Consider the following 24,843-nt stretch of genomic DNA (forward strand, 5'->3'; position numbering starts at 1 on the left):
TGAAGTTAGCCAACATCTTTTACACTTGAGCAATAGACTTATAGAATAAGTTCACAGGGAATCTGTCATATAATCATAGAATCTTACAGTACAGATGGAGGCCATTCGGCCTATCACGTCTGCACCAACCACAATCCCACCCAGTCCCTATCCCCATAACACCATGCATTTACTCTAGCTAGTCCCCCTGACACTAGGGTCAATTTAACATGGCCAACCCACCTAACCCGCACATCTTTGGACTGTGGGAGGAAACCGGAGCACCCGGAGGAAACCCACACAGACAGTGACCCAAGCTGGGAATTGAACCCAGGTCCCTGGTGCTATGAGGCAGCAGTGCTAACCACTGTGCCACCATGCCGCTCCGTAAAACACACAGCATGACTGTTTTCAAAATGGGTGTATTTCTGAAAAGCGATATGACTGAGAAAAGGGAAACTGATCTATGAACAGACTTTGGTTTGTTTGAAGCAGATGGTTTTTCCTTTCCTCTGAAGAATTCTTCATGTTCTTTTGCCACATAGACCGCAGCAGCAAAGCTTCGCTCTGCACATGTTGCCGGTAAAGCTCTCTCCGTTTTTTAAACGGTTTGCTGTTTATGGGAGTTTGCTGCGTACAGATTGGCTGCTGCACTTGCAACATTGTAACAGAGACTATACACTTCAAAAGCACTTCATTGGCTCAGAAGCACTTTGGGATGTCTCTCTGATCATGAAAGCTGCTTTGTAAATGTAAGGCTTTCTTTCTTCCTGCACAGTATTGCGACCTGTCTCTGAAATATATAGAGGTCACAACAGAGTTGTGCATGCATTTCTGTACAGGGTTGGGGGAGGTGGCATTATATCATGAAAAGAATTAACACCCCAGGCCAAATTTTGCCGAATCTTTCAGTGAATCCAGAAACATCTGTTATTAACTTCAGCATTATCCTACCTTACAAAAATTACAGTTCACAAGGAAAGAGGACGTGAAGCAGAACACCTTTCATCCACAAGATTGAGTACAAAAACAAGGAAGCTACTTGGCATCTTATAAACACTGGATCGTTCTCGGAGTATTGTGCCCCAATCTGGGCACTACAATTTAGGAAACATTCGGAAGGACATCAAGGCCTTGAGGAGGTTGCAGAGAAAACTGACCATGATGACACCATAGTGAGGGACTAGATTTATGTGACAAAACTAGAGAAGCTGGGCTTGTTCTCCTTAGGGCAAAGCAAGTTAATGGGAGATTTAACAGAGGTGGTCCAAATCATGAAGGGTTTTAATGGAGTAAATTCGGATAATTGTTGGCAGGAGTGTTGGTAACTGGACGACACAGATTTAAGATAATTGGTAAAAGAACGAGAAAGATTACTTTTCTTATGTGCAATGAGTTATTGTGATCTCTAAAGCATTACCAGTAAACAGAGTTGAAGCAGAATCAATGTATACTTTCAAAAGGGAATTTCATGAATACTTTAAAGGAAAAATTGCAGGAATCTTGGAATTTATGGGGGAAGAGAGGGGAGAAGGTAGTAGCAGTAGTCAAGAGGGCTGTTTCACGTGGGATCAGTTGGAACCCTTTTGTCTCCTGCAGTTTCATGTTCAGAGACAAATAACTTGTTTTTGTTTTTGTTGGGCAGCACGGTAGCACAGTGGTTAGTACTGCTGCTTCACAGCTCCAGGGACCTGGGTTCGATTCCCAGCTTGGGTCACTGTCTGTTTGGAGTTTGCACATTCTCCTCGTGTCTGCGTGGGTTTCCTCCGGGTGCTCCGGTTTCCTCCCACAGTTCAAAGATGTGCGGGTTAGGTTGATTGGCCATGATAAAATTGCCCCTTAGTGTCCTGAGGTGTGTAGGTTAGAGGGATTAGCGGGTAAATATGTAGGGATAAGGGGGTAGGGCCGGGGTGGGATTGTGGTCGGTGCAGACTCGATGGGCCAAATGGCCTCTTTCTGCACTGTAGGGCTTCTATGATTCTATACTGTGGGATAGGTGTGCTGCCTGTGATGGCAATGGCTACCTCAGGGCAAACTAATCTTGCAGGCGTCAGGTCCCTTATTTGTATATTCAAAAGCCCGATACCAGTCTCAGACATGGGTACAAGACCCTTCATTTGCTTGTCCCTATCCACTATGGCCGGCGGCACGTGCTTTTTGTCTGGCATTTTGGGGCTTCCTGAAAAATGGATGGCTGATGATTTTACCACTGATGGTGTGTAGAAACTAGACAAGAACATACCATTTTAACCATTGAAAGTAGATATTATAAATTAAAATAGATGGATGGAAAATCCTGTGGGGCCTGATGTGATTCTGATTGGGAAAAAAAATCTCTGCACCTGAAATATAAAATCTACTTTGTATTTCCAAAACAACAAACTACTGTACAAGCAATATCCTTGTAAATTCAACCTTTTTTGTGACGAGAGAGAATAAATCTACGCTCTGGTAATAAATCTTATTTTATTGTAAACTGCATAATTTCAAGGACATTTACTCAAGATATTTCAATGTTGTAAAGGAACATTTTCACAACACACAGACGTGCATTTTCCATTAAATATATACGTAAGAAGCCAAAAATGGTAAAACTTTTTTTTTACATATATAAAATGTTTCCTGGTAAATTCTTCTCTAACATCATAATGACATAACATTGACATAATACTGACTGTTTGGTATATTTCACAAATCACCACTAATGCAATATAGGTATCTTACTCTACATAGAGTCAAAGCCATGACCATATGTTTAGTTTGATAGAAATGCACTCTTTCCTCTTAAGTACGATACATATTGATGAGTTTTGAGATTACTGGCATCATGATGTATGCTTTATCTATCAAGCAAAGTATGTGGCTGGAGGGTCAGACCTTAAAGGGAATGCAATTTGAGATATTAATAGCTCAAGAACAAATTGATTTCTGGTTTCTTGAATTGACAAAATCTAATTTTCTAATCATTAATTTGACACACACGCATACACGCATGTGCATGCACACACACATGCATGCACACACACACACGCGGGAGGTGGCACATTGCTTGCTAGCGGCGGATCAATGGCAATTCCCATTGATGTCCCCCCATGCCGGCGGGAAACCTGCGGGCGGGAGTATGCTCCTGGCAGGATCGGAGAATCCCGCTGGTGTGAACCGCCGGAGAATTCCAGCCATGATTTCTGACCAGTCATATCAACCATGAGAAGGTCCAAGAAACGGTCCAGCTCCCAGTGGAGGTAACATTGTGGCTACATCATTGCTTTCAATGATATGGATACACAAGACGTTTTTCCACAAAGTAATAAAGTAATGCCCAAGAAATCAGAAAACAATTTGGTCTAGCTAAAGATTAGTAGAGGCCAGAGAGTAGCAGGAAGGTACATTGGCAGCAGATACAGAGAACAAGAAGGGAAGCGGGCAGCTAGAGTTACTGCTGCTCCCAGTTTATTCTCAGTTTTGTCCCATTTAGTTACAGTCATAAACAAAGTCGTAGTTGCTCGGCTCTTTGGGGATGGGAGGCGGGGCTTCTGGAATTTGAATATTCTCTAGGTCGAGAAGGCGAAGCTTCATCTCCATGCTGAGGAGTGTGTCGAGGTCGTTCTTGGTCAGCTCGCTCATCATCTCCTTCCCGAGCAGAGCGTTCAGCCCATCCGTCCACACACAGTACTGGAAAAGAGAAAGGGACGCTCTTGAGACCATTCAACAACCCAGATTCATTGGTTTAAGCTCCCAGCTTTTTCAATGCTGACCCTTTGTATGAATCTATCAGATGTTCTATGAGGAAGTTTCAGAATCTTCGCCAAGACAGTCACCCAATTCACAGGGCTGCTACCTTACCTCACTTCTTGCATTCCATCACAAATCATTAGCTGGCGTCACTGAGCATTCACAATACAATACAATTCTAAACACCTCCATTGACTGTGCACTTTCCCACTGGCAGGAGAGTTATTCAGCATTTCCAATTTTAGGTTTTGCTGATTAATAAAGTGTTATTCTTTATTAAAAGTGTTGTTTTATTCAGGGGAACACTAAGAAGTCTCACAACAACAGGTTAAAGTCCAACAGGTTTATTTGGAATCATGAGCTTTTGGAGCGCTGCTCCTTCATCACTCACCTGATGAAGGAGCAGCGGTCTGAAAGTTTGTGATCCCAAATAAACCTGTTGGACTTTAACCTGGTGTTGTGAGACTTCTTACTGTGCCCACCCCAGTCCAACACCGGCATCTCCACACCATATTCAGGGGAAGACAGATAACTACAAAAAAAAGGTTTACAAAGAATTTACAGCACAGAGACAGACCATTTAGCTCAACTGGTCTGTGCTGGTGTTTGTGCTCCACATGAGCCTCCCCCCACCATTCTCCTTCACCTCACTCTATTTACATGTCTTTTTATTTCTTCCTCCCTCAAGTATTTACCTAGCTTCTTCTTAAGGCTTAGATTTTAAGCTATTCTTCTCAACTACTCCATGTGGTAGCGAGTTCCATTTTCAAATTACACTGGGTGAAGATGTTTGTCCTGAATTTTTTATTGGATTTCTTAATGATGATGGGTACGATTTTCTGTTATGGTGGGGGGTTGTTTCTATGCTGTATCTCCGATGTAATCCTATTTCGCTGCCCACCCTCTGTCCCACCTCCGATTAATAAATTACCGGGTGGCACAGTGATTAGCACTGCTGCCTCACAGCACCAGGGTTCAATTCCGGCCTCGGGTGACTGTCTGTGTGGAATTTGCACGTTCTCCCCATGTCTGCATGGGTTTCCTCCGGGTGCTCCGGTTTCCTCTCACAGTCACAAAGATGCGCAGGTTAGTTTGATTGGCCATGCTAAATTGCCCCTTAGTGTCCCAAGATGTGTAGGTTAGGGAGATTAGTAGGGTAAATACATGATAGGGGCTGGGTGGGATTGTTGTCGGTGCAGGCTCGATGGGCCAAATGGGATGTACTGTAGGGATTCTATGAAAATCAGAAGTGGATGTGTTGGAGGCAGGATGGAGTGGGTTTGAGATTCATAAAAATGTTTACTTCCCGCTCAATACCAATCCACCCATTATGGGGTTAAAATGACCCTCCATGTATGTACTGCTTTCGAAATGAAACTTAAGCTGAACTACAACATCTATCAGCACTTCCTTTGTTTGGGATATTAACAATATTTTAAATGATGAGTACCAGTGATATCTGTATGGGTATTGGTATCCCTCTATGAGGGAGATGAACTAACACTTGCAAATGACACGATGAGATTACTAATACATTCTGAGTTCGTGACACATCTATGGGGGCTAGCTTGGCTTCCTCGCACAGCTAAATTCAGTATCTCATGACATCATTCGCACTTGCTGACTAAAGACCATGTTTTAACAAAAATAAAAATCAAGAGACATGGGAAAGGATATCAGAGTTAATCACATCATGTTGCAGGTGTGCTTTGAAACACAGAAGTGTCCTTATGATACTGTTAGTTCTTTGAATTCAATTGAAGATGAGCACTATTCCCAATACAACATACCCTACTCATTAGCTTGGTCTGTTCAAAGGAAAATTGCGACTGTAGACCTGTTTCACTCTGTAACCTGCTGCTTCTGTTTTGCTGCAGCGTTAAGTTTGGTTATTTAAAATTAATGTCCTGCTACTTGCTATGTTGAATTGCATTGACTTTAGGCATCGGAGCTGAGATGTTTAAATAAATGCACAAAGATAATGCATGCGCCGTTTAGTTTATGCAATAAAAAACTGCTTGTAAGGTAATCTATGGTCAAGATTCTTGTACAGTAGACACACACCTTTCACAAGGCATTGCGAAGGACCATACAAGTTAGAGAAGCCTAAACAGACCCTAATTGGGTTTAATTACTAAAAGCAAAGCAATATTTAACATGCCTTGTGTACAATAATGGGGAGGTGATGGCCTAATAGTATTATCGCTAGGCTATTAATCCAGAAGCTCAGCTAATGTTCTGGGGACCCGGGTTCGAATCCCGCCACAGCAGATTGTGGAATTTGAATTCAATAAAAGATATCTGGAATTAAGAATCTACTGATGACCATGAAACCATTGTCGATTGTCGGAAAAATCCATTTGGTTCACTAATGTCCTTTAGGGAAGGGAATCTGCCATCCTTAGCTGGTCTAGACTACATGTGACTCCAGAGCCACAGCAACGTGGTTGACTCTCAACTGCCCTCTGAAATGGCCAAGCGAGACACTCAGTTCAAGGGCGACTAAGGATGGGCAATAAATGTTGGCCATCCAGCGACGCCCATGTCCCATGAACGAATAATATTTTTTAAATGCTTCTTTTGTGATTCCTCAGGGTAAGTTTTACATTGGGCCTATTGTTCTTACACCTAATCAGTTTACATCCCAGTTTACATCCCAGAAAAAAGCTGTTCAGTCCTAAGACTGACCACTCTTGAAGATGATTTGCCTTGGTCACTGGTTGAACTTTGCTGCATGAGAAATAAGTAGCAGATATACCAATAGACCATATTGTCCCTCAAGCTCGCACCATTTTATATCACCACAGCTGATTTTCTACCTCAACCCCAATTTCCTGGCCACCTCCCCTATCTCTTCACCTCAGTGAGAGACCAACAATCTATCTTTCTGAATATACTCAATGATGGAGCATCTGCACTCAACCCTCTGGGGTAGAGAATTCCAAAGATGCACAACCCTCTGACTGAAGAAATGTCTCCTCATTTCAACCCTAAATGATTGACCCCCTATCAACCTGCTAACCTGAAAATGCCCCATTTATCTCTATTCATGTTTCTAATCCATCAACCAATCCTCCGTCCATTCTAATATATTACCCCTAACTCCTCCAAGCCCAGCTGGAACTTATTAGCTGAGCCTTTTATAAGGCAGGCCCAGGACTGGGCCTGCTGAACTGTAGTCCCAGTCAGGGACTAAGTTTGTGTACACCGTGGTAGTGTTTCACTTTGCATTCTGGAATAAACTGTGTTCCTTTCCAGCTGGGCTTCCTGAATCATTGCACTGAGTTTTTGTTTTTTAATGGAATGTATTATTGTTGAACATTTTGAATCATTTCTTCAAATGTTTCCCACTGTTTATTTCCCTTCATTCTATTCGCCTGATTAACTTAGCCAGCTGTTCCTCCATGCCTATGTGTAATTGGCTTTAAGTTTAAAATTCATGTTTTAGACTTGAGAGATTCACTCTCAAACTTAATAACTGAGTTGTCAGTGTTTGCAAGGTCTGGCACTTTCCATGCTGCGTAGATTAATCCATACCTTCAGCTGGATCGTGACAGACTTTGAGTGACTGCCAAGCAGTGCTGCTTAGAGCTATGGCATGTGTTTTAACTGTGACTTACTCTAATGTGGGGGGCACTGGCCAAAGTAGACCTGGAGGGAAAACTGTTAAATGAGCAAAAGGGAAGGATATTCTTTTCGATTGAGAAGGCCATTCTTAACACATCTGGTCTCCCATGCAGACAGGGGTTGAATATTAACAAGAAGCACAAATGAGGATAGTAATACAGAAGATAGTATTGTGAATTATCAAGGACTGGATTGCCTTTTTGTCGGTTTTCCTTTAGCATAACCTACTCAATCGCAACAGTGCCTGACATTTGATGTAAATTACAATCTCACGTTGGAATGTACACGAGAGCACTGTGTGGATCTGTATCTGTGTTTGTTTGCTATGTAAAATATATGAAAATCTTCAACAAACATATCAAAAAAGAATATGAAGCAAATGTATTGAAATAATAATTATCTTCTCATTTATAAATGATATATGAAGGGAAAATACTGAACACACTAACTATAAAAAGTATTGACTTTATTTTATTGCACTTGAAAGGAATTGTCACTGCCAGTTTCTCATTCAAAAACTCTCATAGTTTATTTTTGTAAAGTCCCATTAAATAATATATTAATGGACAATGCTTCAAAGCTTGCAACAGTTTCCGCATCAAGTACAAAAGCGTTGAGAAAGCACTTTAAAAATAACATTAATGGAAGGGAGGTGTTGCACTTACTTCATGCTTGTCAGGAGCAATGAAATTCAAGGAATCATCTGGGTCGTACAGGATAGAGAAGGCGAGCTCTAACACCTCCTGTGGAGACCAGAACAATCAGTCAGATAAAGGGCATTATGTCCAAGGGAAGAAGTCATCCTATCACATCAGCTCATGTCCAAATCACCGGTGCTTCACAAAATATGTTTTGTGAATGTCAAATTCAACAACAACAACTACTTGCATTTCTATAGCGACTGAAACATAATTAAATGTTCCAATGCTGCTTCACAGAAGCCTTATCAAAAAGCCAAGATTTAAAGAACATCTCAAAGGAAGGGAAAGAGAGAGAGCGAGAGAGAGCTGGAATCACAGAGATGTTTAGAGAGGAAATTACAGAGCTAAGGGCCTGGGCAGCTAAAGGCATGAGCAAGATTGTAGAGCAATGAAAACTGGCGATGCACTACAGGTCAGAACTGGGGGAGCACGAAGAGCTCAGGGGGCTGCAGGAGGTTACAGGGGATGGGAGAGGCCTTGGACGCACTTGGAAACAAGGATAAATATTCTAAATTTGATGTGTTGGCAGACCAGGAGCAAATGAGTGAATGGAACTTGGTGTGAGTTCGGGTAGGCTCAATTTTAAGGAGAGTGCTTTGTGGGATGTCGGGTCTAGAGATAGCAAAAGCATCAGTGAATTTCAGCAGCCAATGAGCTGAAGCGATAGTGGACGTGGGTAACGCTACAGAGGTGAAAGTAGGCAGCCTTGATGGATTCTCAGGTTAGGTGATAAATGTTGGCCTTGCTAGAGGCGCCCATATCCCAGGAATGAATGAAAAAAAAGGCAAATGGTATGTTGGCCTTCATAGCAACAGGATTTGAGTATAGGAATAGGAATGTTTTGCTGCAATTGTATAGGACATTGGTGAGACCACACCTGAAATACTATGTGCAGTGTTGATGTCCTTATCTGAGGAAGGATGTCCTTGCTATAGAGGGAGTACAGCAAAGGTTTGCCAGGCTGATTTCTGGGATGGCAGGTCTTTCATATGAGGAGAGAACAAGTCGGTTAGGATTATATTCACTGGAATTTGGAAGAGTGAGAGGGGATCTCATAGCAGGGTAGATTCAGAAAAAATGTTCCAAATGGTGGGGGAGTCCAGAACTCGGGGTCATAGTTTAAGGATAAGGGGTGAACCTTTTAGAACTGAGGTGAGGAGAAATTTCTTTATCCAGAGGATGGTGATTGTTTGGAATTCATTACCATAGAAAGTGGTTGAGGCCAAAACGTTGTCTGATTTCAAGAAGAAATAATGATGTGGAGATGCCAGCGTTGGACTGGGGTGGGCACAGTAAGAAGTCTCACAACATCAGGTTAAAGTCCAACAGGTTTATTTGGTATCACGAGCTTTTGGAACACTGCCCCTTCATCAGGTGAGTGGAAAGGTGGGTTCACAAACACGGCATATATAGACAGACTCAATTGCAAGATAATGGTTGGAATACGAGTCTTTACAGGTAATCAAGTCTCTACAGGTACAGGCAATGTGAGTGGAGAGAGTGATTATCACAGGTTAAAGAGGTGTGAATTGTCTCAAACCAGGACAGTTAGTAGGATTTTGCAAGCCCAGGCCAAATGGTGGGGTTACATGTAATGTGACATGAACCCATGATCCCGGTTGAGGCCATCCTTATGCGTGCGGAACCTGGCAATTAGTTTCTGCTTGACGATTCCGCATAGAAGAAATTAGATATAGCTCTTGGGGCTAAAGGGATCAAGGGATATGGGGGGGAAAGGGAGGGATCAGGAAATTGAATTTGATGATCAGCCATGATCATAATGAATGGTGGAGCAGGCTTGAAGGTCGGAATGGCCTACTCCTGCTTCGAGTTTCTATGTTTCCATGTACAATCACCAAAACTGCTTTATTTTTTAGTATCAAAATAAACTGAGGCAATCAAAAAAAAAATTCCGTGCTTAGAGAATAAATACCAAAATTACTAGCAGCATTTAAACATACAGTGCATGCTGATCAGAAATGCTGAAGTGGGTGGTCACATAAATACAATACTAATTTTCTCACAGATCCATGTGTTATTTAAGTGGCAACCATCCTGGGGTCTCGCTTGTAGCCCATCAAACCTCCAGAGGAGCACTTAAGTGCAGTGAAGAGATTGGAAACAGGCTGGGGTCAGAGAGGTCGCAGTGGGCACGGAGTGGGCAGCACTTTGGATACAGTTCTATCCAATCCGTGACATTGTCGATGTACAATGTTCTCTCGAGCAGTGGACCTACACATCTTCAGCTTTTACCAGCAGTTGAATGGAGCTGGTCTCCTGCGCTTATTTTAACGTGTTCAGACGTGTTATATTGGTTTGGAGAAGTGGCAAGCTTCTTTTCTTTTGCCGACGAGTAAACGTCACAAGTGATTACTGTCTCAGTCAGTTGTTGTCAGCACCAATATTTCAATAGTGGAGAGCTCTGATTGAAATTAGATGGATCCCTTCACTCCCCCCTCCCGCCCCCCTTCCCCTCCCCCCCTGCCCCCTCTCTGGGTTTGATGCTCAACTCCAGCGAAAGTCATTTTTAATATACAGAATCTTCAAAGTGACTGCTTTAAACTTGTTTATTTTTGGAAGTGATTTAAGAAGTATCATTTGTGGCCAATAGTAGTTATCTCTTGATGGAAAGAAGTGTATAAGAGTTCCGCCTTCTTTAATCCTTTCTTGCACCTCCTATCACCTCTCCAAATAGGATAGAAGCCCATCAATGAACCCCTACAGTGCAGAAAGAGGCCATTCGGCCCATTGAGCCTGCACTGACAACAATCCCACCCAGGCCCCATCCCTGTAGCCCCACATATTTCCTCTGTTAGTCCCTCTGACACTAAGGGGCAATTTAGCATGGCCAATCAACCTAAATCACACATCTTTGGAGCGTGGGAGGAAGCCGGAGCACCCGGAGGAAACCCATGAAGAGAACGTGCGAACTCCACACAGTCACCCGAGGCCGGAATTGGACTCAGGTCCCTGGCGCTGTGAAGCAACAGTGCTAACCACTGTAGCGCCCCAACCACTGTGCCACCGTGCCCATCATCATCACATAGATTACCTCTATTATATCCTAGCACTGTGTGTGCGCTGGGGAGAAAACCTAACATTAGCAGTGAGATACAGCTGTCATATCAGTCACATTTAACAGGTCTGCAGCTCCAGAGATAATGTTTTGTCTATTCTGCCCCTTGCATTGAACAAAATCCTAACTTGTCAGAAACTCAATAGCCAATCCCCTGGCCTACACTTAGTCTCACTCATCACCACCCCGACCTCACCAGTATATACAGGCTCCCTGAATCTCCATGCTCCTTCACCTTTGAATATCTCCATGGTCTTATACAAAAGGACAAGAATGATGAGTAGGAAAAGACCAGCTGGTCTATTCAACCTGCCCTATTTTCATGGTGGCTGGAGCGTTGCAATGAAACAGCACCCACCTTCTACCCACCAGCCCCATAACGATCTGCAGCCATGTAAACCTCTGGAATGAGCACAAAAATCAAAAAGAAACAAGAGCTATTGGGGGAAAAGAATGAATTGGGGACAAAATAGGTGACCAAACGCAGACCAAATGTCTCAACTGCCTTCAGTCTGTATTACCTCCCCCAAACCCACTGGTCTCCTTATTCAGGACTTTTATGCATTTGTTTCCAGTCATTCCACCATCAGTGACAGAGACTTTATCTGCCTTGGTCTATTTGCTATAACTCTCTCCCCTTAATCAACTTTGGGATGTGCCTACCACTTGGCTGCCTTTATTGCCCATCCTTAGTTGGCCTGACAAAGTAGCTTCCTCGGCCACCTCAGAGGGCAGTTTAAGAGGCACCCACGTTGGTGCATGACAGGAATCACATGGAGGCCTGAGCAGGTAAAGGCAGCAGGCTTCCTTCCCCAAAGGACATCAAGTGAAATGGTTGGGCTTTTACAGGTCAACAGCTTCCTGGTCACTTTGACTGATACAAGTATTTTACATCCAAATTCTCAAATTGCCCGCGTGGAATTTTAATTTCCGGATGGTTAGTCTGGATGGTCTCTGGATTTACTATACTGCTATGCTGTATCCAATTCTCTCTTCACCATTCAAATGAACCCTGTCAATGAGCATTGGTCTCAATAAGTTGCAACATCCGTTCATCTCTTTAGTATTCAAGAGGCGTTGTTCCCTAAGCTACCGTGCTGGGCGGCACGGTAGCACAGTGGTTAGCACTGCTGCTTTACAGCTCCAGGGACCTGGGTTCGATTCCCGGCTTGGGTCACTGTCTGTGTGGAGTTTGCACATTCTCCTCGTGTCTGCGTGGGTTTCCTCCGGGTGCTCCGGCTTCCTCCCACAGTCCAAAGATGTGCGGGTTCGGTTGATTGGCTATGCTAAAATTGCCCCTTAGAGTCCTGAGATGCGTAGGTTAGAGGGATTAGCGGGTAAATGTGTAGGGCCTGGGTGGGATGTGGTCGGTGCAGACTCGATGGGCCAGATGGCCTCTTTCTGCACTGTAGGGTTTCTATGATTCTGTGGCTGTTCATGTGCATTCTCTACACATTCAAAGGAGTTCCATTCCATCCCCTTGTTTGTACACAGCGTGACAGCACAATCTCAGTTCGGGATTCATCACCTTTGGGGGAAGAATCCAACACGGCAGCTTTCACACTGAATCAAGCGAGTGCATTTCTTACTTTATTTAACAGCTAGGGATTTATAATGGAGGAATGCGGGTCACAGAAGATACAGCTGGCACAGACCCGTGCGTGGGATTCAATCCAGATCACTGGATCATTATTACTGTTATCATGGACATTCCCCACTATCTAATTCAAGGTAAGGAATTAACTAAAATTCTGGAATGTAGCAGAAAAGAAGAATGTAGGGGTTTGGTTTAGTAACACGTCATTTTATTACGAATGCAAAATATGATGGAACAGAATGTTCGCAGTTATTTTCCTCCTCTGTTTTCAAAGTCTTTTCTCCCCTTCCTACACCAGTGTCAGCTGAAACAAAAATGGTGCCATCTATTCCCCTTCACTGAGGGCAATTTTAACAGGCACAATGCTGATTTTATACGCTGCCTGATTTTACACTCCATTGAAGTAAATATTGGACAGTATTAGGGCGGCACAGTGGCACATGGTTAGCACTGTTGCCTGACAGCGGCAGGGACCCAGGTTCGATTCTGGCCTTGAGTGACTGTGTGGAGTCTGCACGTTCTCCCCGTGTCTGCGTGGGTTTCCTCCGGGTGCTCCGGTTTCCTCCCACAGTCCAAAGGTGTGTGGGTTAGGTTGATTGGCCAGGTTAAATTGCCTCTTAATGTCAGGGGGATTAGCAGGGTAAATACATGGGGATAGAGCCTGGATGGGATTGTTGTCAGTGCAGGCTCAATGGGCCAAGTAACCTCCTTCTGTAGGGATTCTATGATTTTATGGGTATTTAAAACCAGTGTTCCACCCAATTCTATAGGTTTGCTGCCTGGCCTGTAAGATTAAGGTTTCCCCAAAATTAAGAAATATGGTGGAACAATTCAATCGCAGACCCGTTCTTGTGTCAGTTGATGTAAAGAAGGATCTTGTTTCCCAGCTGCAAGAATCGTCAGCAAACATCATCTGCGCTTGATGTGATCAAGTTTCTTCAATTTATATATGTGGACTCCCTTTCGTGCTGGCGTGCAGACCTTTATAGAAACATAGAAAAACTACAGCACAAAACAGGCCCTTCGGCCCCACAAGTTGTGCCGAACATATCCCTACTTTTTAGGCCTACCTATAACCCTCCATCCTATTAAGTCCCATGTACTCATCCAGGAGTCTCTTAAAAGACCCTATTGAGTTTGCCTCCACCACCACTGGTGGCAGCCGATTCCACTCGCCCACCACCCTCTGTGTGAAAAACTTCCCCCTAACATCTCCCCTGTACCTACCCCCCAGCACCTTAAACCTATGTCCTCTCGTAGCAGCCATTTCCACACTGGGAAAAAGCCTCTGAGAGTCCACCCAATCTATGCCTCTCAACATCTTATATACCTCTATTAGGTCTCCTCTCATCCTACATCTCTCCAAGGAGAAAAGACCATGCTGAGTATTCTTGAGCATACTAAACCTCTCTAAATGCTCATAAATCTTGTCCCTCAGGATCTTCTCCATCAGCTTACCATATTGAATGGTGATGAGTTACCGTGACTTAATGACAGCACTCTCCTTGGACTCAGCAAGAGGTGGTTTCAAGTCCCACTGCCGAGACAATGAGCACATAACCTCGGCTGACCATGCCAGTCCAGTACTGAGTGAGTACTTTTGGAGGAGACATTAAACTGAAGTCCCATCTAACCTTTCACACAGAAGTAAAAAATCCCGTGACACTATTTTGAAGGGAAGGGGCCTTCTTTCTGGTGTGCTGGCCAATAAATAGCACACAACACACATCACTGAACCAAATGATCTGCTCATGAACACATTGCTATATGTGCGAACTTATTTGGTTGCTATACTTTACTGACTGTAAACACCTTGGGATGATCTGAGGTTCTGAAAGGTGTTGTTTAAAGACAAATTATTGCTTCTTTAACAGTGCATTTGGGCTTAATTTTGGATAACTTGAGCAGTGCGCCCATGTTCTGCTCAAAATTGCTGGACAAAGTATTATTATTGCTGCAGTCTAAGTCAATTATTTTCATTTCACTGGGATGACTGCAATGAAGGAATTCCAATACAGAGACAGTGGGAATAGTAGTCAGATAAATAAGAGCACCACTCAACATAATTATTGCAGGTAACTCTTCTTCAATCTCTACAAATGAGTGCAGAAACCTAATTGTATGCACTTAGCAGAGGAGAAATAAATTCCACCTTGTTTCTGCTGCTCTTGCGCTGCCATAGGTTCTAATGGGCAAAGCCACAATACATCAATCCATGTGAATCTGCCATCAGAAACCCAAGGACAAAACAAATCAAAAAGTGTCGAGCGAAACATCTTCCCGCTCCCTTCTTCCTGTTTAGTTTGTGAAAAGCTTTTATGAAAGAATGTAAAATAATGCAGTTCAAAGCCACTGATCTGTGGCATGCACTGAGTAAGAGAATAAGGTTCACAAAACACCTGTATAAATTCCAGTATGTCATTAAAAATAGAACCTCACTGATCTGATAGTCACTGAGAAACCTCTTTCCCAAAGTGTGGAAATTCTCTACTGCAGGGGGAAATTGACGTTAACAGTAGACATGCCATCATGGAGAAGTTAGGATACATTTGATGGGCAGGCAAGTAGAGGGCTACAATGGTAAGATTGAGCTGAGGAAAGATGGGAAGAGGTTTGAGTGGGGCAATGCCAGCACAGAGTGGCTGAGTAGAATGGCCTGATTCTATGTCGAATATCCCTATGTAATCAATCACTACATAAGTAGTTCTAACCACGTTTGACAGGAAAACAAAATGTACCATCTTCAGGTTTGACAGAACAAGAGAAAGATAAGTTAAAGGCAAAATATTGTGGATGCTGGAATCTGAAACAAAAACAGAAAAATCTTAGCAGGTCGTCAGACTGTGGAGAGAGAATAGAGCTGGCGTTTGAGTCTAGATGACCCTTCATCAGAGGTTTTCCTCTGTTGGATGCACTGGAAGCCAAAAACTAAGGAAAGAAAGACTTGCATTTATATAGCACCTTTTACCACCTCATGACTTCCCAAAGTACACTTCGGAGTTAAACGCTTTTGAAGTCTGGTAACTGTTGTAAAGTAGGAAATGGCCGTCAATGTGCTCATACTGAAATCCCATTAACAGCTACAATATAAATAAAAATATCCTGGGCCTGAACTGTCTCAGGGTGGCAATCACTCTAATTTCAAGTCTTGTACCTTAATTTTTGTATCTTAACACCCGACCTTCCAACTCAGGCCGAGGGAGATGCAGGCAGTGCTGGGCATTACGGGGGTTCGCATCAAAGTTCAGCTGAGTTGAAGGGAAGGAGGACATGTCCTCCTTTCTATGGCACTAGCTGGTGTAAGTCAGTAAGTTAAAGGTCCACTGAAGCATAAAGGCCTTTTACAGGTCAGGGAAAAGCTAAGTGACTAAGGTAAATGGATAAAAGTTGGGGGTTGGGGGCGTCGGGGATAGTGGATGAGGTCGGAGATCAGAGGTAGGGCGTGGTCAGAGGCCGGGGGCAATGGGAATGGGTCGGAGATCTGGGATATCAGAGATGGAGGGCTTTGAAGATGAGGGGGGCGGGAATTCAGAGCTCAGGGGGTTGGTCGGAGGTTGCAGTAGGTCAGAGATCGGTTGTTGAAGGTAGACGGGCGGAGCATCGGCTGTCTGGAGGGAGGTCAGGGGATCAGAGTTTGGAGTAGTCAGCAGTGGGAGTGGTCAGAGGTCAGTGTTGAGGTGAGGTCAAGGAGGCCAAACATCAGGATTGTCAGAGGTCAGGGGAGTTGGAGGTTGGGAGAAGGGGGGGGGGGCGTGGTTAAAGGGGTCAGAGACTGGGGGTGGCTTAGAGGTCAGGGGAGTGGTCAGGGTGATCAGATATTGGGGAAATAGAGGTCAGGAGGAGGTTGGTAGGAATCAGAGATCGGGGGAGGTCGGACGGGAGTCAAGCTTCAGGTTGGGTCGGGCGTGGGGGTTTGTTGGGCCTCGGCGATGGAGTGGGGGGTGGGGGTGAGAGTTGACCCTGGTGGGAAAATGGGTAGAGGAGTCCACATGGGGTTTTGAGAATGTCATGGGTTGGAGAATTCCTGTTGGGGATTATGGGAGTCCCATGGCTGGGATAGTTGCGGGGTGGCGGGGGAGACCATTTGGGTTTTGGGTGGGTGGGGTAATCCTGTGGGGGAAAGTAGATGTGGTTGTGGTGCAAGCCCCCCTTGGCCTGTACAATAGTTACCCAGAAGTTAGAAGTGGTTTTAGTCTTTATTTTCTCTGAGTAAACATTGATGTAACACAGTTGAAACAATCTGAAGGTTGTGATTTAAATCACATTTTTGGATGCTTCCCAGATCAGAGCAATTACACAGGGGAAGTTTGCACATCTGGGCAACTGCTGTGCAAACCTTACCTGGGAACCTGCGAAGGGGATTCCTCAGGTCATCTTTGGAGTACCCCCCAATACCACACCCTGGAATTCGAAGGTTATGGCCCTAAGTGTTTTGGGTCTGAGCTGAGGAAATAAATGCTGGCCGAGAAACCCCAGAACTCACCTGCTCTTTATCGAATAACAGAGTAGGATTTTTTATGCCTCTCTGGGAGGGCAAGTGAGGCCTTGGTTTAATATCTCATCCAAAAGAAATGTATTCTCTTTCCTGTTCTAACCCACACGTATTTTCTTAACTTTATTTAATATTACCACAGCTCAAAAAATCTCTCTTGGCATTAAGGTGAAATCGTTTTGACGTTCACAGTGAATGGTTACCTTATTTTGTTTAAGGGCACCCTTTTCCTTCATGTGTGGACAATCTTTTCCAGTTACAATAGCTTTGATATCGGCCACCGGTACTGTTAAAAAAAACAGAAAAAACTCTCAACACACAGTTGCTGCTCCTGTCACCATGATACAGTAAGTTACCTAACATTTACAGCACATCTACAGGCCATTTGACGGAACAGGTCTGTATGGGAGTTCATGCTCCACACAAGCCTCTTTCCACCTTACTTTAGCTAATCCTAGGCGCATAGTTACAGTAAAATATTGTAATATAGAAGTACTGTTCTAAGCATTAGCTTTTGAGTCAAAATTTGTGACAATAAAGCACTTTAAAAAGGATAAGGTAAATGTTCTCCCTTTCATGCATGCTCTTAGCCTCACCAATTAAGTGTACATGGCCAGTTTCTGAAAGACGTGCTGGTTAAGTACATTGGCCGTGCTAAATTCCCCCTCAGTGTACCCAAACAGGTGCCAGAGTGTGGCAACTAGGGAATTTTCACAGTAACTTCATTGCAGTGTTAATATACGCCTGCTTGTGACACTAATAAATAAACTTTAAACTTTAGACTGAGTGTGCACAGTCTATAATTTAAAGTGGTAAAGGTATGTAGTGCTGTGCGCAAAACGTGTAGTAGATTCTTCTACATATGACTTCTTTACCCAAAGGGTTGTGAATATGTGGAATTCTCTGTTCAGTGAAGCAGTTGAGGCTACATTACTGAATGTTTTTAAGGCAAGGATAGATAAATTTTTGAACAGTAAAAGAATTAAGGGTTATGGTGAGCGGGTGGGTAAGTGGAGCTGAGTCTACGAAAAGATCAGCCATGATCTTATTGAATAGTGGAGTAGGCTCGAGGGGCCAGATGGCCTACTCCTGCTCCTAGTTCTTATGTTCTTATATTCTTAGATTCTCCCTGATCAAAGTTGCTCTGGAAAAATAAACAAAGGATTAAATCTGCCATTAAAAGCAGTTTACACATCTTTCAGAAACTGGCCATGTACACCTAATTTTTAAGAGTTTGATTCAATTGTACATTAATTCATGTGCGGCATCAGTTCTGTGACACAAGGTCAGGCATGTTGCTACATTGCTATGTTAATGCAGTGTCCCCATAATTCACAAATACTGAAGGGGCTGAGGGAGGAGGTTCCTTATGCTGCCAGATTATTTCTGTGCTGTAATGCAATTTTGCTCTTATGTAATGAAAGAACATTCAGCCCTGACAGCATTGTCTACAGAAAGAATACTGTATAATAGTATTCTACCCGTGTTCACCGCGTGGTTTAATAGCATTGCAAGCTGCAAGGCGCTGTGTGAATAGTTGCTGTTATTCTGGTACAGGCAGCACTTACACTTGTCCTGCAAAGATTCATGTGGCACCTCGCCCTGAGGGCTCTCCTCCTGGTCTCCATAGTGCAGGACTTTGTGGTTGGGCGAAAGACGGCAATACCAGAATTTGTCTGTAAAATGAATCACGTTGTCACTTCCAGCATGGATTTACAAACACATCGCTTTGATTTTAAAACCTATGCAAAGCAGATCGTTTTTAACAAAGCGGAACTGATACAGATACCACTTTGGTCCCGGCCAAACGTAATGACGGATGTATTGAGGCTGAGGCAACAGAAACCTTCCAAAGTCTGATTTCCCCTTTTTGTTGGAATACCCTTGCCACCTGGCATTGACGCTGCATAAGGGGAGAATATGTCAGCCCAACCATCTGTGGACCTCGTTTCACTCTGGAATCAGTGCATGAAAAATAAGGGAAGAGCCACAGTAATCCATCCAAAGACTGGTACCACTCAGACCCTGGAGTCAGCCAAAAGCCACTCTGTAAGGTTCCTCCCCTGTCAATCTATAATATGTACATTGAACCATGTATATGGTTACAGTCAAAACAAAACCAGAACTGGAACTTATATGGGACCTTCAATGTAGTAAAATGTCCCATGGCCCTTCAACACAGGGATATAGTGCAAATACAATGCAAAGTCTGAACTGATCATGAGAAAGAGGCTGTGTGGCTTCCACCTATCTTGTCATAAACTTGAAGGGTGGCGCAGTGGTTAGCACTGCTGCCTCACAGCGCCAGGGACATGGTTTAATTCCAGCCTTGGGTGACTGTTTTTGTGGAGTTTGCATGTTCTCCCCATGTCTGCGTGGGTTTCCTCCGGGTGCTTCAGTTTCCTCCCACAGTCCAAAGATGTGCAGGTTAGGTGGATTGGCCATGCTAAATTGCCCTTTAGTGTCCAAAGATATGTAGGTTAGGGGGATTAGCGGGGTAAATATGTGGGGTTATGGGGATAGGGCAGGGGGTAAGATGCTCTGTCAGAGAGTTGGTGTGGACTTGATGAGCTGAATGGTCTCCTTCTGCACTGTAGGGATTCTATGAATTCCATCCTTCTGTAGAAGCCATGTTAACCTCCTATATATTGTTCCAATTTTAGTATGAGTACAATTAAAGTGAGCAAATTTGTTCTGTTTTGCTGGTGGCATCGGCTTTTCATTGTATTTTCTTGATGCAAGAGACCCAGTAAAACCAAGAGGAGAATGTAGAATTGTCTACAAATGCACCAAGAATTCTTCACTGCTCAAAAAATGTTCTGAAGTTTATTGGAGGTCGGAACTCACTGACTTGCAACATATTGCCGATGGCTTTGATTCTCGCCTTCAAACACTGGGACCAAAGGGGTGGCACGGTGGCACAGTGGTTAACATTGCTGCCTCACAGCCTCAGGGACTGAGGCTCGATTCCCAGCGTGGGTCACTGTCTATGTGGAATTTGAACATTCTCCCCCATGTCTGCGTGAGTTTCCTCCCACAGTCTGAAAGACGTGCTGGTTAGATGCCTTGGCCATGCTAAATTCTTCCTCAGTGTACCCGAACAGGTGCCGGAGAGTGGCGACTTGGGGATTTTCACAGTAACTTCATTGCAGTGTTAATTGCAGTAAGCCTACTTGTGACACAAATAAATCAAACAAACCAGCAATGAAAGATACGTATACAATATGGATTGCTCATGTCTCCTTGTCTTGGGGCAGCCTGGTGCCCAGAGTCAACAGCACTGTGCAATTTCACACCATTTTCAATCACCACAGCATTGACTGCATGCTTATGATCAATGTCAGGGTCTGAATATTAGCAAAGCTGACCGAAGTAGTTTTGTACCAGCGTGGTTATATGAATTGGGGCAGAACAAAAAAAAATTAGGGTTCAGCATCAGACTCAATTTCATTCTATTTCACTTCTTTTCAGTAAGACCCAAAGTTGTCCAGAATAAAAAGATGGGAGATAGGCACACAATAGAATTTTATAGCTCCTAACTCCTTGAATCTGTTGGCACCTCTCAGATCTGTGCCCATCTTTCGCCCAAATCTGTGTTTGACCCTCTATGATCAGGATTCTAGCCATGGCAATGAAAGAGCCCTAACTTTGGGAACATGACACTTGGAAGCACTGAGTCTTTATTTGTGGTGTCTGAACTCCTCCATGGCTTCTCTCTCTGTTTCCTGCTCCAAATCTTATGACATCACCTCCATTTGCAGACATTACTACAGCACGGCTCCACAACGAGCCAATAGAAACAAAGACTTATGATTAAAGGTTGAACAGGTTAGGCTCTGAACAGTTTTGGTGCCCTTATCTAAGGAAAGATATACTGGAATTGGAGGCAGTCCAGAGAAAGTTCACTGCGTTGATCCCGGGTATGGAAGGATTTGCTTTTGAGGAGGTTGAATAGGTTAGGTCTGTACTCATCTGAAGTTTAGAAGAATGAGAGGTGACCTTATTGAGACATATAGGATTCTCATGGAGCTTGACAGGGTTGCTGCTGATACGCTGTTTCCCCATGTGGGAGAGTCTAGAACCAGAGGGCATAATCTCAGAGTAAGGGTTGCCCATTTAAGACAGAGATGAAGAGGAATTGCTTCTCTCAGGGGGCTGTAGAGTTTGGTCATTAAGTATGTTCAAGGCTGAGATAGACAGAATTTTTATTAATGAGGGAATTGAGGTTAAGGGGATAAGGCGGGAAAGTGGAGCTGAGGATCATCATACCGGATCAATCATGATCTCATTGAATGGTGGAGCAGACTCGATAGGCCAAAAAGCCTACCTCTGCTCCTATGTCTCATGGTCTATACCCTTTGGAGTTTAGAAGAATTAGAGGTGATCTCATTGAAACATATAAGATCCTGAGTAAACTTGATAGGATGGAAAATGTTTCCTCTAGTGGGAGAAGATTAGAAATAGTGGACACGGTTTAAGAAAAAGACTGCTTATTTCTACCTCCTTAATATTGCCCGTCTCCATCCATCTTCAGCCCACCTGCTGCTGAAACTCACTATGATGCTTTTGTTATCTCCAAATTTAATGGGCCCCATTTTGATTCTAAGTGCTGAATCTGGGAGTGTTTCAGATCCGACTTTTAGATCCGTTCTCAAGTGCCCCCATTCACACTCTGCCTGAAAGAAATAGCAGCGATTCTGAATCGCGCTGCAGAAGCCAGTGGGCGGGGCTTATCGCACCCGAAATATTGCAGCTCCGATCCGAGCTTTCAACTGCGCATGCGCAGTAAAAAAAATAGAAAAACGTCCCCCTGCCACATCGCTCCCGGGCTGGATAATGCCTTCCCCGGCCCCCACAGACATTGCCCCACCTCCACGACATAACTGATCCTCTTATCCCCCCACAGCCCCGCTACCCAGACCGATTGCAGCCCCCTGTCCCCCTTCCCCCCCACCGATCGCACACAGAGTGGCAGAGGACCCCCCTGCCCCCCCACCAGAGAGCGATCCATCTCCCTCCTCCCCCCCAACCAGGGAGCCACCTGACCCACCTCCCTCCCCCCGCCCCACCAAAGAGTCATCTGACCCATCTCCCTCCCCCCCACCAGGGAGCCATCTGACCCACCTCCCTCCCTCTGCCCCACCAAAGAGCCATCTGACCCGCCTCCTTCCCCCCACCACCCCCCCCCACCCCCCTCTCCATCCCCCTCCCCCCTCCTCCCGGGAGCAATCTTAGTTTTTAGTTTGAATATACCCCCAAAAGGAGCTTGGGACATTTCATTTTGTTAAAGGTGCTACACAAATGCACCTTGTTCTTGGTCTGTTGCTATTGAATTAATGTACCATTGCTTTTTAAGAACCGACCAGCAGCCCCTGCCTTCCAGAGATATGGCACGGCACAATGGGTGACACTGTGGCACAGTGGTTAGCACTGCTGCCTCACAGCACCTGGGAGCTGGGTTTGATTCCGGCCTTGGGTGACTGTCCATGTGGAGTTTTGCACATTCTCCCCGTGTCTGCGTGGGTTTCCTCTGGGTGCTCCAGTTTCCTCCCACCGTCAAAGATGTGCAGGTTATGTGGTTGGTCATGCTAAGTTGCCCCTTAGTGTCCAAAGATTTGTAGGTTTAGGTGGATTAACCATGGTAAATGCGCAGGGTTACAGGGTAAGGGTGGGGGTGGGAAGCTCTTTCGGAGAATCGGTGGAGACCCAATGGGCCAAATGGCCTCTTTCTGCACCGTAGGAATTCTATGAAATGTTTCTACAATGTCATCAAGGTTTAATTCGTGTGCAATAAAAGCGAGTGTGGTCTGTTCACAAGCATTTTGACTGCCTATAAACATTTAATGTTGGAAACACCATCACTTCCAAATTAGCCTCACTGAGGCGGCACTATCACCAGATAGTCTGCAGCACTGCCCCCCCTACCCGTCTCCCCAAACCCCCCAACCCCTCCCCCAAACCCCCCTACCCGTCTCCCCCAACCCCCCCCCCCTCTCCCCCAAACCCTCCCACCCCTCTCCCCCAAACCCTCCCACCCCTCTCCCCCAACTCCCCCCCCCCCACCCCCTCCCCCCACTCCCAAACCCGACCAGCTCCTCAGAGAAATGAGGAATGGGCAATAAATACTGATCTTGCCAAAGTCACCCATTGCCTGAGAACAAATAAAAAATGATATAATGTGGAAAACTATGGCAGTGCATATCGTTCTATGTTGCATAACTTAGAAGGAGATTATTGAAACTGTATGAATTAATAATGACTCAAAACATTCCATCAGCTATTGAGAGCTCAACTACTCTGACACTTGACATGAGGAATGATCTATTTAATTGTGATGCCAATAGACAGACTCCACATTTCCAATATGTCTATATAATTAAAAGTGATTCTCCTGCTAGGGTTGAGGGTTTGAGTGAATCTGTGTGCTCAGTACCTTGTCGCCGGCGGCTGCTGATCTTCCTGAAGCAGGTTCCTTCGCAAAGCCGGTTCAGCCGCTGCTGTTTGACCAGCTCCAGGATTTCAGGTTGAATCTTCTCTCTGAGTTCTCTGCAGGCAGAAAGATCAATCGTCAAAAACAAAGCCCTGCTCTTGAAGTGGGAATTATTTGGAGAATTTGTATCGGGGTGTGGGGTCTTTCAGGGTGGGAGACTATTTGAAGGTTTACATTTAAGTTCATTTATTAATGTCACAAGCAGGCTTACATTCACACTGCAATGAAGTTACTGTGAAAATCCCCTAGTCGCCACACTCCGGCACCTGTTTGGAGACACTGAGGGAGAATTTAGCATGGCCAATGCACCTAACCAACACGTCTATCAGACTGTGGGAGGAAACCGGAGCACCCAGAGGAAACACACGCAGACATGGTGAGAATGTACAGACTCCACACAGTGACCCAAGGCAGGAATCGAACCTGGGACCCTGGCACTGTGAGGCAGCAGCGTTAACCACTGTGCCACAGTGCCACCCTATTTGAGGCCTTGTATTTGAAAGGCACTTTGGCAAATTACACCACTGACCTTTGTTAACCCATCTGAGTACGTTGTTGGAACAATCTGCACGAGGCTATGTGCTGTACCTGACCTGGGATTCATTGATACTGGAACTGGGCACTTAAAGAAAAACTGTTTAATTCTCCCCACATTGACATCCCTTAAAGAGTAAGCCCAGACACATCTTAGCGAAACTTGGGAAAAATAAAAGATTGCAAAGCTAATCCTAGGAAAGGGTTACAATTTTGGATGAGCACTTAGTCACCCTAAATATAACTATTCAATGTATTAATCAAACAGAGTCCTCAGGTAATTACTTACAATTATCCCACTTGTATCCCTTTTAAAACCTTAATCAATGAGACTCCCTGTTTCATTCTGACGTTTATTACCACACGGTAATCTGTGCAAACTAGAACATAGATTCACGTCTAGCAATAAATCCTGACATCTTCACAGTCTAAATGTGAATCAATTACATAATAATTTGAACATATTTACAAATATCAGTTATAACAAGAACAGGTTTAATTTGTAATGGGTGAATACATTTTATGCAACATTTTGATTATTTTCTCTCCCCTCCTTTTACAATAATTTTGTCATTTGCCGTGTGGGAGAGCTGCCAGTCTCTCATGAGCTATTAG

General features: G+C 44.3%; 1 protein-coding gene across 8 annotated transcripts in view; it reads right to left on the bottom strand.

Annotated features, from left to right (window-relative positions):
* Positions 1-2,430: 2,430 nt before the first annotated feature.
* Positions 2,431-24,843, bottom strand: part of LOC144511763 (engulfment and cell motility protein 1) — a 275,624-nt gene continuing 253,211 nt past the window's right edge. For all 8 annotated transcript variants that reach the window (XM_078242020.1, XM_078242065.1, XM_078242047.1 and 5 more), the window contains 5 exons: positions 23,638-23,750; positions 18,773-18,880; positions 17,408-17,490; positions 8,004-8,081; positions 2,431-3,651 (listed from right to left, as the gene is read on the bottom strand). In XM_078242020.1, coding sequence (XP_078098146.1) covers positions 3,451-3,651; positions 8,004-8,081; positions 17,408-17,490; positions 18,773-18,880; positions 23,638-23,750 — 583 coding nt within the window. In that variant the 3' untranslated portion in view covers positions 2,431-3,450. The remainder of the gene's footprint in view (positions 3,652-8,003; positions 8,082-17,407; positions 17,491-18,772; positions 18,881-23,637; positions 23,751-24,843) is intronic.

This window comes from Mustelus asterias, chromosome 2 (assembly GCF_964213995.1).
Source record: "Mustelus asterias chromosome 2, sMusAst1.hap1.1, whole genome shotgun sequence".
In the NCBI taxonomy this organism is placed as follows: Eukaryota; Metazoa; Chordata; class Chondrichthyes; order Carcharhiniformes; family Triakidae; genus Mustelus; species Mustelus asterias.